Below are 19,093 nucleotides of genomic sequence, written 5' to 3'. Positions count from 1 at the left end.
CCAGGTCAGCACAACAGTTTTCAGAGACCCTCCTGATTTGCACTGGGGAAGAGTTGGAGTCTTGAAAGAATAACCTGCCACAGCTCAATGGTTATAGTTAGGTGTAGCATTTTGATCTGGAAAGGTTAATTCCCATAGAGGCTGTTATGGGCACCACTTGGTACTTCAGAGTTGTCTGTATGCTGCAAACTATTCTTAATTCTTCCCTGAACATGACTGAAGAAGTGGTGGTTGGACAGATATGTGACTTGTGGTGACTTTGCAGCTGTGGGTTTCCAGCCTGTTGTGCAGACAGGCCCTATTGCGGCCGTGCTCCCCCAGCACTCGCACGAACTTCTCCTTCATGGTCGTGAAGCTCTGAACAACGGCAACCACTTCAAAGTTTGAGGCCGTGCTCCACTGCTGCTCTGTTGAGCAACCGAGTGGGTAGATTTCCCCTGTGTGTGTGTCTCCAAGTCAGGCTTGTCTTGTGGCACCTGGGCTTGGAGCTCATGCTCGTCCTTCCCAGGTGCAAGTCTCCAATATTTACCATAGAGCACAGAAAGTGTCAGGTGGGGACATGCCCTAGCACAGTGGTGTCACCTGCATGCGTCCCCTCTAGCCTCACATGGGGAGAAGCAACCTGAGAGCTTCCTGTGAGGTCTACGCTGGCTCTGCCTGCTGGGACCTACCCGCAGCTCTTGTCCACCTGTATGCCTGCCCAAGGGAAGGAAAGGGGGCTGTATTTTTTCCCTCATGTAACCAGTGAGGACTTAGGTAGTCCCACCACTCTGCAATGAACTTGACTTTCATTGGATTACCCTTTCTGGGAGGTGTTTTGACAAGCAGTTTCCTCTGGCTGAATATCAGTAGAGAGCAGCACATGTTTATGGGCTCGCTTGGGGAATGCTTGGCGTGTTTCTGTGCGAGCCCGGGGGCTGAGCAGGGCTGGTCTCTGGCATGGGGCTGCATCATTCCCCAGGTCACGCTCCAGGCACTTAGCTGCTTAGAAGGTGCTATTGCAGAGCACAGGAAGAAAGTGTCGACTCTTGCATGCTTGCAAATATAACGTCTAGCACAGGGGGGAGACTAAGGAGAGTCAGCAAGTCCTCCCAAGCTGAGGATACTCATCAGAGGTGCTCACTTGTTACCTCAGCAGAGACCTTGGCCAATGCTGCTGGAGCTGGGAGTGGTTACCTCCCCTGAGCTGCTGGTGAGTGACCCGGTGCCAGAGGAGTGGTAATTGAACAGCAAGAGCCTCCATTCCCTCACAGGGCGAGCTGGGGCTTAGACCTGTACGAGCTGGGCAGCACCTGCATCTCCAGGGACCAGAGCAAATGTCCTCTCGCTGGCGTTTGAGGTGCTTCGGCTCCATTCTGCTGCTCCTCGGTAAGTTTGGGATGGGCTGAGGGGAAAACTCCTGGGGAAGCTGGTGCACTAGCAGGGAGCAACCAAGGTAAATGCTGCTTGGATGGGGAAAACAGGCAGTGACCAGATGCTTGTCCCTGGTTGGGTCGGAGGCACAGCTCACCGGAGGCTGGGGAGCCATCCAGGGAATTCGCATAGTGACTGTCCTGAAGCTTTGCTCTTTCCCACAGAGACAATCACCAAGATATAAAAATACAGTTGCAGGGGCTTCACTGGAGTATTTCAAAATGACAAATAACCACAGGTAGGAGGAGTGGCATCGTCAGAGTTTGGGACAGCTCTGCTCTTTACCACAGACTGCTCTCAGTTCTTCCCATCGCAGCATCCTGGTGAGGTTCAGGTGACTCCTCATGAAAAGAGACATCCACAACCCCAGTGTGCAGGGAAGGGAGCTTTTCTCCAAGCATGTTCCCTGTAAAATCTGTAGGTATGGATGTGGTGGCTGCATTTTGCTGAGAATTGGTTCACCAAGATGAAGCTGCAGAATGGGTTGGTGCGGTGAGGCGTGCTGAAAATACCCATACCGGGCAGTGTTTGAGAAGGAGAAGAGACACTAATGGACAATCTGTCTTCACATGCATCAGGATGACGGTATGTTGCTAATCTGGCCCTTCTTGTTCTCTGCAGGAGAAAACCTGGCTCTCATTGCTGAAATCCCCCAGGATTTGATCAATGGCACTGTGGGCCAGTCTGTGCTCCTGCCCCTCTCTTACAAACTTAACAGCATCCCTGAATTTCCACTGTCAATTCAGTGGAAATTCAACAACAGCTTGAACCCATTCATCAGCTGCACGGTACTGAACTGCTCCCTGAGTGCTGACAGGGCTCCCAGGAATTGCTCTGCAAACTGTTTCCCAAGTGCCATGTACCAGGATCGTGTTGAGCTTTTCCCTGAGAACGCATCCCTGCTGCTCCGGAACCTGCAGCTCAACGACAGCGGGGTGTACAGCGTCACCTTCAAACAGCAGATCCTAACCAAGAACATCATCTTAGCTGTGCACAGCCCTCATTTCAGCCCTGAAATCCCCGGTGAGTGTGAGTGTGAGGGCATGCTCAGCACAGACATCACCTAGGCTACCTCTGCAGTGCAAACAGGAGGAAGAGGGGATGCTGGCAGTGTGTTTGTCCTGCTTCCCCAAGGGATATGTTGCTGGGGTGAAGACAGGATTTCAAGGAATGTCACAGGTGCTGTTGCAAGTAGCTCTTCTATTTGTGACAGGAAACTCATTCTGCCCCTTTCTGCTAGGTTAAATCAGAAGCATAATTGAGACACCTAACCACTGCTTTCCCCAATTCAGGATGGGAATATTTCTCGGTATATTTTCCTGAATAGTTCCAGGAGGGGAGAAGAGGGCTATGGTGTCTGATTTGGAGTTACAGCAACGCACTCATGGGACCCCATCATGTGCAGCCCACAAGTCACACACTGCCCAAAGTGGAGGCAACACAACTGCTTAGATGTACAATCAGTTAGTGCAGGAAAAGAAATTCGTACATAGGCAGTAGATGTGGGTGTGTTTTTAGCAATGTTTTCCAATGTTAGTTTGTTTCCTTTAGCCTGTGTGTCCACAGCGCTGCTCTCCATCTACTTGTACTGCTTTCTGGACAGGTTTTCCAGAAACGTGTTGCAACTGCTGCAACTACTCCTTCAGAAAACACACTCACCATCTATTTTCTTTCAAATGCCAGACCATAACAACGCACAAAAGGGAAGTTCAAGACAGATCCCTGCCTACATAATTGGAGTTTTTTCTTGTTTAATGTTGTTCTTTCTGCTGTTCCTGCTCATCTGCTGCATACGGCGTCTGGGTGAGTGGATCTGCTCTTGCATTTTAAGCTTTGAGGTTTCTGTGTCCAGTTCCCCTGGACTTATCTTAAGGGATAAAGCTATTGGAAGGGTCTGATGAGGCCCATATTCTGCTATTCATACCGAAACTATTCCTTCCATAAAGAGTTTCCTGAAATGTGTTGCCTTCTTCAGGTCTAAGAGTCACTCTATGTTTTTAAATTCTGAGATACAGTTTAACAAAGTAGCTGCATGAATGGCTTGGGTCTGTTGCATTCCCAAAGAGAATAGTTTTCTAGAGAACAAATCTATTTCATTGCTAAGACCAGATTCAAGGTACTGAAATATATCTATTTTATAAAATATGTACAATTTCCCCAGTACAATGCACTCCAAAAATGCAATCTTGTAAGTGCGGTTATGATTACACTATTGTAGTTACTTGGAAATGCCAGTTAGAGAGAATACCTGAGGATGTTTCCACTTTAAAAATAAACCAGGAAGACGTGCATATCTCCACAGCTTCTGTCAGGGATGTCTTCAAAACCTTCATCCCTGCAGGTATCTTCAGTTGGTTTTGTCAAGAAACAAGTTGCTTTGGTTCCAAGTAAATATTTTGCTTCTACTTAGGGAATGTGCTACAGAAATCTCTATCCTAAATGCAAAATCCACACTACAACCCTGGAGCAGTTGCCAATAGAGTAATCCTAGTTCTCTGGCACTTGGAGCCAGGAATATACAGACTGTTAGTGTGTCTGTCAAATAACAATACACAACTCTCCTTTTCCTAGGTGTGGTGCAACAGAAGAAAACAAGAATCATTAAACAAGAGGTAAAGGAAAAAGTAATTTTAAAAGCACTTTGGCACAGGCAGCTCTGTAACTCTCAGCTGATTGCTTTCTTAAGATGTACTGAACTGTAAAAGCCAGGTTGTGAGCATAAAATTAGGAAGCTATTTCATTATTCCAAGGGAAGGCTAAAAAGTGCCTTCTCCATCCCCCAGCTGGACTTGAGCTGCTCACTTCCATTCCACTTCCCTCCCATTCAGACCCCACACTTCAGGCTTTGCCTGCATCAGTGTGAATTTTGCCTTCATGGCTGAGAAGCCTGGAGTCAGCTTCAGCCAACAGCATCAAGGGAAAAGGCAGAATGAATATATATAGAGAAAAGAGCAGATAATCATCCTGCCTTGCTTCCTAACCTCATAAATGTATGCAATAGCACTTCTCTAGGGGCTGGTGTGGGTGATGTAGGCACACATCTTACATCAGGTCTTACCTATGAAAAAGTGTTGCTGATGTCTTACACATTTGAATAAATTCATGAGAAAGAGAGAAAAAAACTTAAGGAGACATCAGTCAGACAGCTCAAGTCACTACTCTGCCCAAAACTAGGAATCCACAGAAGGTGACTTCATTGTGCTGGCAGATGTCCCAGAAGATACTCCAGAAAGTCTCTCTTGCAGATCCTATCAGCTTTTTTTCTGTAGTGATTTCCATATAAAGAAAGCAAAAAGGTGATTTTTTCCGGCAAGAATAGCCAGGAGGTCGACCATGTTTCCCACTCTATGCTCTCTGTCTCAGGAACTACAACAAAACTTCAGCAAAGGTTTTTCTCATGTTTTCTCACGTCCATAGAGCTCTCTAGTCTGCTGTCCGAGCTGTGTCTGAGGCAGGACTTGGTCTTGTCTGAGAGATCCATGGTGAAAATACACGGGAGGAGTAGCAAGGCACCTGGCATGTACTCCGATAGGCTGTCGCAGTTATGCGTTCGTGTAGACAGAGCTGGGCCCAAGCTTTTCTCACCTCCCTCACAAATCTGTGTTCCCATGCCTGTAATGTGTCTCTGTGTGTAAAGCCATCTAGACGTTACACAGCTGCTGCTGCTGCCTGCTTCTTATGGACTGCAAGTCAGTAGCTCTGCCTGGTCCTGACAGAGCCTCTGGAGACGGCTGTCATGTTTGCGCTTCCCTTTGCCCTTATCTAGGTCTCCAGTGCTGAGGACTCTCCCATGGAAAGCACCACGATGAGGGACATAGCAACTGTTTATGCCACAGTTGGAGACAGCTTTGAACAGTCACAGCGGACAGCAGCACCAGAGACTGTGTACACATCCGTAACCTTCAGTGCCCCAGTGGGAAGTCGTTGGCCACCGTCATCTTGAGCAGCGATTGTGAATCTGCCTCAAGTGGGAGCCTTAAACTTTGTTAAAGATAGCCCTGATGAAGGTGAAGAGGACGTTTTTGTCACTGACTGCCTCTACTGATGTGACTCTCCAGCAGCTCTTAGTCTGCACACTGAGCACAGGTTGTAAAGGCTTTGGAGCTCCTGAGTATGGAAAGGCCTCAGTTCGCCTCGGTCTGCAGTCTCTCTAGAATTTGAGGAAAGAGCTGGATTTACTTCCTTCTTGGTACTTTCTGAGATTACAAAGACATGTAATATCAGAGAAATGTTCATAAGGCAAAGGCAAATCAAAATTTTGGTCCTTGGGAACCTTACTCCCATAGCCTCACCTTGACTGGAGGTTTAACAGAGGAAATTAGGCAGTTCTTATTCATGTGTCCCAGGTTCACTGCTAACAGTCTTGGCATACCGAAAAATATATATGCAGATCATTTGGACTGAAAAGTTATCCTTGTTTCTAAGAGTGTTTCAGTAATTGTTGTGCATATGCTCCCTACAAAAAGAGTAGCTTGACCTTAGAATAGTGCAATAGCTTCCTCCACTGTTGTTTGGAAGTGTCCCTGTGAAGTGCAAAGTTATGGGGCTTTCTGTACAGTGGATCTCATGACACATAATGTCATTGCACAAAAATGGGTGTACTTCAGTCAAAGAAAGCTGTGTAATTTTATTTTAAAGTCAGAATTCCACATCTCTAGCAGCACCAGCACTTTGAGGCATCTTTAAAATGCTGTGAAGGCATAAATATTTTTTTTTCTTCCTCTCTGGGTGTCATGATAAATGAGATAGTATGTACCAGAACACCAGGTCCCATCAAAAATAAATGGATATACGGTAAGGATGAGAAGCCTTGGTATTTCCCAACCACAGCCCCTTTCAGACACAACCCCTTTGCAGCGAGAGCCCAGTGGCAGGGCAGGAGTCTCTTGGAGATAGCACAGAAACTGCTGCTCTTGCCTGCTCCTCCTCTTTGGGGGTCCGCTCCCTTCAGCAAGGGAAGAAATGTTTTCTGTACCAAGACACACAGGGGCAAAAATAGCTTTCTCTGCCTCCCACCTGCATCTCCAGCTACTCAGTAGCTAGTGCACAAACCCCTGTCCTCACCCAAGGTGAAACCCTGTCTCCTTTCTCAGCTACTCAGTTCAGAAAAGCCCTTCTGGTAATCATGGCAACAGAGCTTTGCTCCAGAAAACAGAAATACTTTGTGGTTCAATAAAACCACAAATGCAGAAAACTCGCTTTGGGCTGAAACAGCCATTGCTGTGGTTCACGTAAGGCCTTGAATAGCAGAGGAAAGGAGAGTACTAAAAAAAAAAAAAAAGTGAATAAAAAGTATATAAATGCACAGGAAATATAGCTGTGACTCCTCAGGTTTAATCGTGTGGGGTCCTCTTGAGGGGGTCTCTTTGCCCCACTATTCAAGGCCTTTGAAGATGCCATCCCTCAGGAATGTGGAAGCACATGGAAGGACTGCTCAGGGCCCAGATTAGGAGGACCCAGGTCCTCCAAAACTGTGGGCAGTCATGGAGATCATCTTCAGCTTGACAGAATGAATTAATCGTCCATCAGTCTTTTAGAAACAGAGCCTCCAGTCTTGCAGAAGGGTCCCTCCCTTCTGGGCAAGAGATATCTGGATGGAGAAAAACATGAACTGTGCAACAGAAACATACTGGGCTGAAATGCTGCTTCCCAGAAGATAATACCAAGAGCCAGGTTTTGTTCACACGAAGCATGTATATGCTGTGCTGAATGCCTGCAGAGGGAGAGTAAAATAGCTAGCAGACGTTACCTTGGAGCTGCGCACACTGTGAGTTGCTGCTTTGTTTCGGATGCCTGCAATCCAGTAAGGATGTGCAATTCAGAGGTGATTAAATCCTCCCTTTGTGACTCAGGTCTTGTAGAAGCTGCTTGGTGCCAGGATGGAGCCTTTCCAAGACAGAAAGGGCTACCTATACCTACATACAACTAGTGCACAAGTAATAGAAATACCCAGACTATTTTGTGAACTGGCTGCATTTGTTCTGTGATGCTCTTGCTTCCCTGTGTTTGTCTTCTCCTCCACCTCTCCTGGGGCCTGCTACCCTGCTAGCCCTCTGCTACGAGCTACAGCAGGGATTTCTTCTCTTCCTAACCCATGCATCCAGTGCCTGCAGCTAACCCACGCAACAGCTTTACAAACTGCTGCCGCTTTCTCATTTCCTTCACCAAGTAGTTTCTTTGCAGGGTTCTGCCTCTCAGGCCCTTCTCTGCAAGCTCTTTATAGCTGCTAAAGGTCAGTGTGGTTTTCCTTGTGACTGCAAAGGGCTCAGATCTTTCAGATCTCTTTCTCGGGTGCTCTGCTGTGTGTTGGCCATGTTTCAGAACACAGTACCTCCCCCTGGATACAGGCAGCCTTTCATGTTGAAGACTGCAGGTTTTCTTCAGCCGGAAAATTTCTTCACATTACTGTTTCACCCGAACATTTCTGACATGTAGCAGAGACGGACGGACCTCCCTTTGCGCCTGTTCAGGCAGCAGCAGCATCATGCAGTGGGCAGAGTTGGGGGACTCAACTGCACTTTCAGGCAGAGTCTGTGGCACGAGTTCCACTTTGCTGATGGTCAGTGGCTCTTCCTGTCTGCGACACCCCAATAAACCGCATTGGCCCAAAGAGATTGTGTGAAAACTTCTCTTCACGGCATGAGTCTCTTGCCAATAATTACAAGATTTTCCATTCTTTTGGGCTCTGCCAGCTCCTCAAAAGCTGCTAAGTGCAATGCAGGTGCTGCAAGTGCTAAGTGGTGGGAATGGTGGGTTGGCAATACTCTTCTATCGGACTTCGTCCTTCCTGGAAACAGATGAGGTATCTGCCTGGTGAACAAAAGCTTTGTTCTGTAATATTTTTCCAAAGACTCCCAGTTTTTTGTCATGCCGGTTTTCGCTGTTCACATTGATGCATCCATTGCAGCTACCAAGAGACACAACAAACACAACAGACTAACAAATGTGCTAATTTAAGGAGGGATATTCATGGGAAGCTCATAGGAGCAGACAAAGCTGTTATTGCTCATGACGGATGTGTTTTCCTGCTTGTATTTTGTAAACGTCTTTACACTTCTTTCCATTGCCTTTAGTTTTTCGGCTGTCCCATGTAAACTCATGTAAACTGCACACAGAATACAGCAGACCTGAACTGTAATGAAAAAATGTTAACTGATGTGTGATATGACCCAACAAATACCCTGCACTGCCTTGAGGAACTGTGTAGATGGGAACAGAGGATTCTTCTTTAAAAGAGACAAACTCCAAAACATGTTTGGCTTGACCTATTTTTTTTACTGACTTAGTTGCAAGCTGCCTTGCAGACATAAAGGTCTTTGCCCTTCCTGTTTGAAGATTCCCATCCTGCCCACTAGGTAGGGCTGCAAGTAAATGACACAGTCGAGACCAAGGCTTTGGTCTAAGACTAAGTGGCCTAAACAGGACGTGGAAGACTACTACTGAGCATGAGCTGAGAAATTGCCAAGTGTGCCAGATAAAAGAGTGAAATGGGGCAAAAGTTAAAGCTGGTGCCGTGAGGTTTCACATGGCACCATGGTCCAGGTTTCACATGTGCTTCAGGGGGAGTGATGTGAGAAACAGCCGAGCTTCACACATAACTGCTGAAGATCATTGAGCACCTTTTGAGGGACTCCTGCAAGACCAACAGCGCCCTGGTGACTGATTCAGTAACACCAGGCACGGCTGAGATTGTCTAGGTAATGCTCAGAGATGCTAAATTCAAGTGTGGAAGCAGTAAAACTGGGAGCAATGGGGGAAAAGGAAATGCAAGTGAATTGTTTGCTTGGAAGGAGATTGGGAAAAGAAAGGTCAAGAAATGGCAAAAAGGGACAGGCAGGCAGACAAGCGGCCCGGATCTGCAGTGCTATCCCTGGCTAGCAGGGGAACGTGCAGGCAAAGGTGATGGGACAGCCTGGTTCCACCGTGCTGGTGCTTCTGCCTTGCCCTGCAGGCTCCAGGGACACGGAGGTGAGGAAAGGCCCTCGGGGTGTGAGCGCCAGGGGACTCCAGGGCGCAGGCAGTGATCAGGAGCGCCCAGCCCGCAGCGCCGCTGAGCTGCCGCGTCCGCGCCCCGCGCGGCCGCTGGGATCAGCGAGCGCGGAGCTGGCGTGTGGAGCTGCCACCTCCCAGGAAGGATTCCCTGGCAGAGTGACAGGAGAGCAGGCAGAGAAAGGAGAGGAGCAGCTGAGAGCAAAACAGTGAGTCTGGGCTTGAGCTGGGGCTAAGGCTCTGTCCTCACAAGCATCAGGGATCCAGGACTTAAGAGTATGAAAACTCTGCACCATCAAAACCAATTTGTTTTTTTCTGTATGGGCCTTTGAGGGGTTATTTTAAAACCACAATGATTTTTGAACTACTTTCCTCTACAGATGCTGATTTGCCGTCCGTCGGAGCTGCTGGGGACCAGCTGGGTGCTCCTCGCAGGTAAGCTGTTCACAAGCTGGGCTCGCTGCTGATAGTGTCGAGTGGGCTCTGAGCCAGATCCTCACCTGGGGTAAACTGGGGCAGTGCTTGTGACTTCTGCAGAGTTTTGTAGTTGTACACAGGCACCTCGTCTATACAGGCTGGGTTTTTTACACGAGGCAACGTTTCCTCTCAAAAGCTGTAGACAAAAGAAAGGGCATCGCTGCTTCGCTGCCCAAAGGCTGAACAGCCAGAAGCACCAGAAAATTTATTTATGGTCTTCTAGCCTAAATTTATACTGTGATTCCAATAAGTAATATCTCATAATTTTGCACAATCATATGTGAATAATCTCATTGCAGTCTTCATATGTACACGGGGGTAGCTTGAAGTACCAATATTTTCAGGATCAGCATCTAAGGCAGGAAGGAAACCCCTTATGGTACCTGCGGTTTTTCAAATATCAGGTTATTAGTGAGCTCTGTTTGAGTATCTACAAGATGAACTTTTGATATCCTTGCAAAAGGCCAGGTTCAACTAAGGACCATCTCTTAACACATTCTGGTGGTACTGCTGCTGTTTGCTATGTGGATAGCATGCTGCATAGTGTTCTTACAGGGGGCTGCAGTTGTAAAACCGCTTCTCCTTCCTGCACCCATCTCAGTTTTGGGAACCTCAGGGCATGTAAGTAAAAACTGGGAGCTCTTTTTCAAGGTTCCTAGCCCGAGAAAGGAAAATGATCAAATGGACTTGACTTCTTTTGAATTTTTATGCCTGTTTTCTCTCTCACCTTTGCTTCAAAATTGCTAAGAGAAATAACTGGTCAAAGCAGAAGGGACGAATTCCTCATTGTTTTCTTGAACAGCAGGAGGCAGTGTAAATGTGTGCTTATCCGGGCTGGAATTAAAACACCCTGAGGGGACAGAGTAAATCCAGTCCGCACAGCTAGTGTGTTTGTTCAGGTCTGAACCAGCTGCTCTGGGGAGGAGATAACACCGGACTCGCTTGCGGAGCATTTCTCTGGCTCTTCGCTGCAGACAACGGCATGTCTGGGGCCCAGGTGCTGGAAACACGTTTTCCCAATGCCACTTTTGGGGGAGATGTGTCTGTGGTTGCTTGGTGTTCGTCATCGCAGCAGATTCAGTTGCAATGCTCCTGCACTAGGGTCAGGCTAGAAATTGGTATGCGGAGAAAATGATTTGCAGCAAAAGTCCCAGCGTATTCACATCAGCCTTTGGGAGTCACTGGAGTCTTTGTCACAGTAAGAGAAATTAGTTTGCTGTCTGACTGGATAGTTCATAGATAAATGCCCTCTCTTTCTTTCCATCTGCTCCCTGCTTTCATCTCTTGGACCTCTCCTTCTTTTTTGATACTCTGCTTTACAAGGAAGGATTTCAGCAGTTATTTCTGCCCAGCTTTCCTAGAAATGGGCTAGGATGAGATATGCCACAGCAGCTCTTTACAATGATCTGGGCTTGGAGATATTCAAAACTCACCTGGATGCAATTCTGCGCAACCTGCTCTAGGTAACCCTGCTTGTGCCGGGGTGTTGGACTAGATGATCTCCAGAGGGCCCTTCCAAACTCAACTATTCCTTGATTCTGCTCATTTTGAAACCCACATAGCCTGAGTCACAACAAACTCAATAGCTGCCCTGCACCCTGAGGAAACAGCTGCATCCTGGCATGCTGGGAGTGAATGGATATTTTCAGTCCCAAACAAAACCAGGAATTTGGAATGAGCCGTGGAAATTTAGTCAGGATTAGAAAGTCCCTCCATGCATAGACCAGGAAATGGCACCCAAAAACACAAGCGCACACAAATAAGATTTAGCCAGTAGCTCACAGAGGAATGTGGCCTGAACTCACAGCACTGCAGGTAGATTTCTCTAAGCAAGTTGTGCTGCAATTAGACCCTCTCCAAGACATCTCACTGCCTGGCACACGGCACACAGTAGTGGCAGGGGCCTTCTGAGAAGTTATCACCACAGATCGGGGGTGACACAGCCGTGTCCTTCAGTCATGCTGACTTGATCTCCCTTGTCTTCTCCTCTCCTCCCATCTAGGGCTGTTAGTGCCCATGCAATGGGCTGCAGAATCAGAAGGACCTCTGGAAAGAAAAGCTGCCACTGTGGGATCCTCGGTGCTGCTTCCCGTGCCAGATAATGTCACACAGATACACTCTGTGCAGTGGGAGTACCTCAACGGCACCGAGTCCCACTCCATCCTCCAGCACTACAGAGGCTCACACAGCCCAACTATCTGTGCACCGTACACTGGTCGAGCTATTTTCCATCCATCCAATGGATCTCTCTTGCTGGAAGATGTACAGGAAACTGACAGTGGGATTTACAAAGTGACTATCAACCTGGAAGAAAGGGAGAGTCTCCAAATCCAACTGGAAGTCCTCAGTAAGTGGCTGCTATGGGAGGGAAGAACAAGGTGATGGATACAAACAGAACGGAGATATGTTTTGAATGTGTATGGACCATTGGCCTGGCCAAGAGTTTAGGTGAAGAGATTTGAGCTAAGTCTATGGCAGTCATCCTGCAGGGTATCCCTGTTTTAATCTGCTATGCACCAGGGAGGGTAGGTGAAGAGGCTCCAAACCTTTGCCAGGGAGGAAACTCTGGGTGCTGTGGTTGTGAGAGAGAGCAGGACTCCCACCTGGAAAAGCCTTTTGCTCTTTTTTTCTACTTCAAGTGCAAGGAACTGAAAGCCTGTCAGGATGCCGTGGGTCTACTGCCTCACACTGGCCACCTGCAGAGCACCTCGGACACCCTTTGCAAGGGGGACTTGGGAGAGTGGATGGAGTGAGGTCCATCAGTGTGGACTTTCTGCAGAAGCTGCAAAAAATCTCCCCCTCTGACCCTGGTGTAAGCTAAGCCCTTAAGTTGACTGATAGGCTGTTTGCTATTCACAGGTGCTCTCACAGTGGTAACAGTACATTTTAAATAACACATAGCTTTATCCGTAACATCACCCTTCGATAAAAACAAAACAAAACGCAGAAAACAGAGCAGCCCTGTATGATGCTGTGTCTATGCTAGACACCTGCCTGCAGGACTGCCCGTGGAAGGGTACCTGTATTTGCCCTTTTACAGACTCAGGGATGCTGCAGAGAGCCTTGTGCTCCTGATTCCCACCAGCTCCCCACTGCAGATGCTCCAGGTCCTGTCTGACAGAAGTGTTGGTGTCTCTGTCTCTTTCCAGAGCCCCTCTCTCCCCCTCAGCTCCGGTGCAGTGCCCCCATGGCACAGTCCACCATCGAGGTGCTCTGTGACGTGGCTGAGGGCAAAGTGGACACCATCACCTGGAAGAAGGACGGGCAGCCCCTTCCCCCGGACAGAGGTTTCTATCTCTCTAGCAGCATCAGTGTTTTGTACCTGAGGAAAGTGCAGAAGTCGGACTGCGGTTCCTACTCCTGCAACGCCAGCAATGGGATAAGCTGGCAGGAGGCCTCCCTGAACGTGACCATTGCAGGTGATCACTGCTCGGTGTTGGTTCTGACCTGAGGCTTGTGGCATGACCTGTGTGGCTAAAAATTGCCATCAGAAAGGTGCTGCTTCCCACGAGCTGCTGAAGGAGAGCCAAAGTGACCCACTCGCACCACTCTTCCCTCTCTCCATGCCTCTCCAGGGTTCACTGGGTGATTTAACTCCATCCCTCTGCCTCTATCCCCCAAGGCTCGGCCAGCCTTCCCATGACATTATGGTCCAAGGGTGAACTCTGGGGAGCTGACAGGAACTCCCGTCCTTCTGTGGTAGGATGACTGGCAAGTTCCAGTCTTTTCTTGAGAGTGCAACCTTCCTTGGAGCTGCCTGACGCAGTGCTGCCAGCAAGGGGGGTTGGGATCTTCTTTCTGTCCTTCAGTTCCCCACATGAGGTCTTCCATCTCCCACCAGCATCATTTCCTTCATCATCTCCTGCCCTTCTGCCGGGGTGCAGGGTGGAGTCTGGCCTGAGCAGGATTGCAGTGGGAGCCTGGCTCTTCCCTCTTGAAGAAGGTCCTGTGGTCTCTCCAGACTATCCTTGTCACCATAACTAGGGTGATGGTAGGCAAGAGATATCCCAGCAGATAGTGGCCAAGGTACATGTGGCACCATCTGTCCCAGCTGGGCATTTCATGGACCAGAGCCTGCAGCAGCAAGCACTAATTTGGCCACCAGATGGCAAATAAAGCAAGTCTGTCTTGTTTACAAGGAGCACACTATGATGGTCCTACTGGTGGCCTGAATCTTGGCTCCTCTTTTCCAGGTCTCTCTCCAGCCTTACAAGATGCGCTGCGGATTGCAGTGGTTGCTGTGGTCTTCACTGTCATCTCAGGATGGGGCTTAATTTTTCCTGTCTGCCAATCAGAAAAGCAAAGGATAAGTGAGTCTGCTAGGGATGACGCTGAAAATGCTGGGAGGGAGGGTAGAAAAAGTCATCTTCCTTTGGGAAAAAATGGTAGTTAATTTTCCCCTTCCAGATGTCTCAACGTCTTGCCTCATTCTCATGTATCAGATCTGAACATGAGTAAAGAGAAAATGTTTCTTGAGCAATTTTTTTAACAGAAAACCTCTGATTTTAGTCTACTAGCACCTTCTAGACACTTTTGTTAAATGGAGTTGAATGACATTTTTATAGAAAACGAAGTTTCCCAGAAGTATTTTTATTGCAACACTAAAGGAAATAAAAGAAGGAATGGGAGAAATAGTGATACAGGCATATGTACTATAACCCATCCAATGAGTCCTTATTTATTCAGGCTGAGTGTAGGTGCATGGTCAGGGGGTGAGTAGTGTTTGATGGGCCTGAGCCCCTGAGGGCTGCCTGGCGCCCCTGGAGCATCCCCACTGCCATCCTGAGGGGCAGGGCTCCCCTTGGACCCACATCACCTCTGCCAGCCCCGGGGTACCCCGTAGCGTCCGGGGGAGGCGGCTGCATCCCACGGGGGCAGCGGAAGGCTGGCGCGGGATGTGTCACGCGTCACGGATGTCACTCCAGCGCCGCTCTGCCTGTTTAGGGGGGGAGCTGTGGCGATGGCTCAGTGCCTACACCTGCGGGCTCGTGTGCGTCTCCTCCGTCCTGGCAAGCGCCGCCTTGACCCTCTGGATGCGAGAGGAAGGTAAGAGCTGGGGGCGGTCGCGTTGTGGCGCTCTGCAGACTCCAGCCCTGACTCCTTCCACCCGTGCAGGGTGCAGCATGCAAGAGCAATCCCTGCCCTAAAAGTATACATATGGGGTAAAGACATCCTGGGAGGAATAGAGCATTAGAGTGTCTGAGTGAAACATTTGGAATGGAGCGGGTGGGGAAGGGATATGATTGACATCTATGAAATCATGACGGCGGTAATAGGGCAAACGCAGAGCTGGCATTGACCCTTGCACTGTTTTCTTTCAGGCCCATCTATTGCCTTCATACTGCCCGAGATCATCCTTATGTATGTGATTGTGGTAACATTCCTGGTCTCTGCCACCGTGACGTTCCAGCCTGAAAAGCTCATCCACCTCAAAAGCAAAACAGGTGAGCTGCTCCACTGAGGATGGCAGGGATGGAGGTAAAACTGGCCAATGGAGAGGTTATTTTGCCAAAAATCTTGTCATTTTTTTAATGAAAATGTTATTTTTCATTCTGCTGCAATTCTGCCCCAAAGTTCTGTCAGATTGCTAGAAAGTGCCCAAAATGCAGTTTTATTGAGGGTTTTACTTCACAAAAAGCACAGCTGAGCTTTGGAGCAGTGAAAGTCAGCTGTAGATCACAAGCGGGTGCCTCTCCCCATGGACCATGGGCCAGGCCAGCTCTGCATGTGCTGCAGGTGCCCAGGACCACACAATAACCCTGTGTTGTCTTCTTGTACTCACCAGTCCAGCACACAATGGGCTACGCTGCTCCCGGAGGGGTGCTTTCGGTGGTGCTGACTACCAGCTTCCTGATAAAGAATATCTACCATCGCCACGGTGAGAAGACATTATCTAGGGGCCTGCACTTAGATTGCCAAGGTCTGGAAAGCCCTAGCAGATTTGTCATATTGAAACTAAGACTTGTTTGTGATGCACACACTCTCTATCTCTCTTTGAGTCTGCCTCCAAAAAATCCCCCAGATGGGAGCTTTTGGAGGGATGAAAGAAGGGTCCCAGGGAAAAGTCCACATTTGCCACATGCTCTTTTGAAGCCTTTGTGAAGGGACATCTAATTCTAATCAGTTGCGTTCACTGTTTGTGCAGTGTTTGACACGGACCATTTAACTTTCTCTTTTTCTCTTTCTGGCTTGGGCTGAGTGTCGTGCCCTCGTTTTGCCTGTTTGAATGACAGAACAAGGCTGCACGGAGTTTGTGGACGTGACCATCCTGGTGGTTAGCACAGCTGTGGTGTCTGCCCTCCCAATCCTTGCAATCTTCCTGCGCTGTAAGTGCCCCTGCCCCTTAATTTCCCTGTGCCTCTGAACACCTGGTATTCAGCAGTGTAGCAGCCCTCTTTCCCTGCATAATGAAATGGCCGTGTGAATTATTTAAACTTAATTTGTCTGGCCTTTGCTAAGACCTCAGGACCCAAAGGCCCCTCAAGTTACTATTTCCCTTCTCCATGAGCTTCAGACACCATTCCCAATGCAACATCCCATACTGTATGCATGATGCCCTCTCATACCTTTTTTCTGATGCCTGGGAACAGACTTCTTGTCTTGCAGATCATACAACTCAACGAAGGAGTTGCCGGGAAGAGGAACGTAACTGCAGTTGGGTGGACAAGCATGGGTAAATCTCTTATCATCTTGTTCTACATTAATCTTGAGTGCCTTGAAGTGAAAACAGAGGTGTGTATGACCTAGTTTGCCTTGTCTTAAGTCACAGACCTGAAGAAAGATGTGGTCCAGCTATGCCCTTCCAGCTCCTCATTTTACTCTCGTCCTGAGGGGTTGGTTCTGGTGGGGATCTCCATTCAGCAAAATGCCTGAGCATCTGCTCGATTCCCTCCAAAAGCTCTTGCTCAAGGATTAAGCACTGATCCTTTCAAGCCCAAATTCCTGCTGATTTTTCCAAGCTCTTTGGATCTCAGTGGTGCTGCAAATGAGGCTTAGCCAATGTGCGAGCATCACAGGAGAGTCCCAGGGCACGTCCCACTCCTGTCCCAGCCTCACCAACAACACCTCAGCTACTCTTTGCCACTGCCAAAACAGCCTTGGGCAAAGACACCTGCAGAGGAACAAGGCCATTTGTAGCGCCTTGATACGGCTGTTAGCCTGGAAATAGGTGGGCATGGAGAGAGGCAACTTCACCCCTCTTCCTGCCTCTGCCTGGTGTAGGAGCTGCTTGGCACCATCCTGCCCATCCCTCCACACAGCAGGCACAGTGTTACAGCTCCGTGACACTCACTGCTGGGATCTCCAGCTCTCTGGGTTATCCAACACACCATCATCAGCACATGTTTGGCTGGTCGTTCACATAGCCCTGGGGCCCTGAGAGATGTCCATGGAGCTGGAGGGGCCTGTGAGGCTGCCAGAGGACAAAGTGCTCTCCTTTAAAGAACAGGATGAGCCCAGGTTCAGTCCCACACATTGCTGCCAATGGACAACTCCAGTGATGCTCAACATACCTCACCAACTCTTCCTTGCAGGCTCTTCGACGCCATCAGGGATCCTGTTTCTACCCATTAGAGGCTGGAAGTATTTCTTGTATGGGTTTAGTGACTGCAAACATCCTCCCTGCTTAGGGTGTCTGTCGCTGTCTGAGTTTCACTGGGCTGAGCCTCTTGTAATAAGAAAAGAGTGATCTTTATTTTATTTATATATATATATATATAATGGCAATTAAACAAGTCTACTCCTTTTCGGTTTTGCTATTGAGGGTTCATTTTTATCTCTCTAAAATAAAGTGCAAATAAAGAAATGTTACTTCCAAACAAGGAAGTAGCTGAAACACTGCTCCATTCATTTCTTGCACTAACGAGGCTGCATCCTTTTTTAGGCACACAGGGGTAGCCAAATCACCCCTCCCCTCCCTGCTGCACGTGGGGCTGTGCCTGCCCCTGGCTACCTGCTGCATGGGCAGTCTCAGTGCCTGTTGGCTCAGGCTCTCTACCAGCTAATCCTATGGCTCTGTGCATCCCCCCCTTGCTTCCTTACCGTCCAGCATCCCCCTCGCTGCCTGCCCTGGGCCTGCTGGATCACAGAGGGTCACACTGATTTGCTACCCCAAAAGAGTCTTTTCCTCCACCACCTCTGCCGACGGGGCAGTGTCTGTAGAGGCCAGAGGACAACTGTCCTGCCTCAGAGCTTGGGGCAGGTAGTTAGCAGCCCACCACATTCAGCTCCCTTCTGCTGACGACTCAGCTTCTGATGACATGATGGGATGTTACCATGCTCTTGAATCTACCCAGTTAAATGTAAATGCCCATGAGGGATGGTGCTTGCTGTTCCTCCTCCACGAAGTGGTACCAGGGCCCCAGCTCTGACACGTTTAAAACAGACAACAACAGCTTTGCACCTCAGGGAGGCCAAGATATGGATGCTACGTATTCAGAGACTGTCCTCCTGCCCATGGCTTGGGGCAATGCTGGCGCTGGGAAGGGGAGGTCTCAGCTCTGCTCCTCAGCCTCCCCACAGCATAGAGAAACAATTGCTCCCAAGCTGTTATCAAATCCTTGGGGAAAAACTGTCAACTTCCATGGGAATGGTCCTTTTCAGGGACTCCCCTCTCCAAAAACCTGACTTAGGACAAGCATGCAACTGGGTTGCAAATAGAAAGTAAAGAAGATGGCGCCATGAAGAAAAATGTCCACTAAAATCAAGAAGCTGGGGATAGACACTGAGCTGCCTGTTGTTTCACCCCCATGCAGTGAAACTGCACGAGTTGTAGCTGTTCAGATAAAGAGAAACTGCAGCTGAGAAGTTCCTCTCCTAGTGAGTCTTCAGAGCTCCCTGAGGCTGAGGAGCATTAAACTGTGAGAGGCCACAGGGCTCCTTGTGGCTTTCGTTTCCCCAGCGTCACGTCAGCTTCTTACCAGAATCTGAGAGTACGAGATTGCAACAGTCTTAAAGGTAAGGACTAAGAATATACCCATTTCTATGACATTTCAGGTGTCCTCCCAGTTCCCATTTATGTATTCATGCTAAGGTAATGGAGCACGTGCCGTACTGTATGCAGGAAACCTGACAACCACCCCAAGGGAAAGTGGACATGAGTCTGCTGATGTTTCATTAACGATATAATGATAAAGGGAATGCAACCATAGAGCTTCCTTGTGACTTTATGTGGCAACTGATGGAAAAAGCTCACCCGGGAGATGTGGATCATGTA

At 48.6% G+C, this 19,093-nt stretch overlaps 2 protein-coding genes across 2 annotated transcripts; both read left to right on the top strand.

Moving 5' to 3' along the window:
• Positions 1 to 1,231: 1,231 nt before the first annotated feature.
• LOC148594177 (uncharacterized) lies at positions 1,232 to 5,399 on the top strand. The gene is made up of 4 exons (XM_088527648.1): positions 1,232 to 1,368; positions 2,035 to 2,436; positions 3,985 to 4,025; positions 5,180 to 5,399. Exons 1-4 carry the CDS (start codon positions 1,317 to 1,319, stop codon positions 5,354 to 5,356), a joined length of 672 nt encoding a protein of 223 aa, XP_088383774.1. The 5' UTR covers positions 1,232 to 1,316; the 3' UTR covers positions 5,357 to 5,399.
• A 4,382-nt stretch (positions 5,400 to 9,781) lies between these two features.
• On the top strand, positions 9,782 to 16,243 carry LOC104570810 (cell adhesion molecule CEACAM7). The gene is made up of 8 exons (XM_010217862.2): positions 9,782 to 9,837; positions 11,882 to 12,226; positions 13,029 to 13,298; positions 14,073 to 14,189; positions 14,824 to 14,925; positions 15,201 to 15,323; positions 15,665 to 15,757; positions 16,113 to 16,243. The coding sequence occupies exons 1-8, from the start codon at positions 9,783 to 9,785 to the stop codon at positions 16,241 to 16,243; spliced, it is 1,236 nt and encodes a 411-aa protein (XP_010216164.2). The 5' UTR covers position 9,782.
• The last annotated feature ends 2,850 nt before the right edge of the window (positions 16,244 to 19,093 follow it).

The sequence above is a fragment of the Tinamus guttatus genome, unplaced genomic scaffold (genome assembly GCF_059628265.1).
Source record: "Tinamus guttatus ecotype Peru unplaced genomic scaffold, ASM5962826v1 Tinamus_guttatus_pri_ptg000287l, whole genome shotgun sequence".
NCBI lineage: Eukaryota > Metazoa > Chordata > Aves > Tinamiformes > Tinamidae > Tinamus > Tinamus guttatus.
The sequence above is the reverse complement of the archived record's forward strand: the minus strand, read 5'-3'. Positions and strand labels throughout refer to the sequence as shown.

Coding starts and splice junctions, on each gene's coding strand:
- LOC148594177 (XM_088527648.1), top strand. CDS start 1,317: ATGTCCTCTCGCTGGCGTTTGAGGTGCTTCGGCTCCATTCTGCTGCTC. Junction 1,369..2,034: donor CTCCATTCTGCTGCTCCTCG/GTAAGTTTGGGA, acceptor TGTTCTCTGCAG/GAGAAAACCTGGCTCTCATT. Junction 4,026..5,179: donor CAAGAATCATTAAACAAGAG/GTAAAGGAAAAA, acceptor GCCCTTATCTAG/GTCTCCAGTGCTGAGGACTC.
- LOC104570810 (XM_010217862.2), top strand. CDS start 9,783: ATGCTGATTTGCCGTCCGTCGGAGCTGCTGGGGACCAGCTGGGTGCTC. Junction 14,926..15,200: donor CCTCTGGATGCGAGAGGAAG/GTAAGAGCTGGG, acceptor GTTTTCTTTCAG/GCCCATCTATTGCCTTCATA. Junction 15,324..15,664: donor CCACCTCAAAAGCAAAACAG/GTGAGCTGCTCC, acceptor TGTACTCACCAG/TCCAGCACACAATGGGCTAC.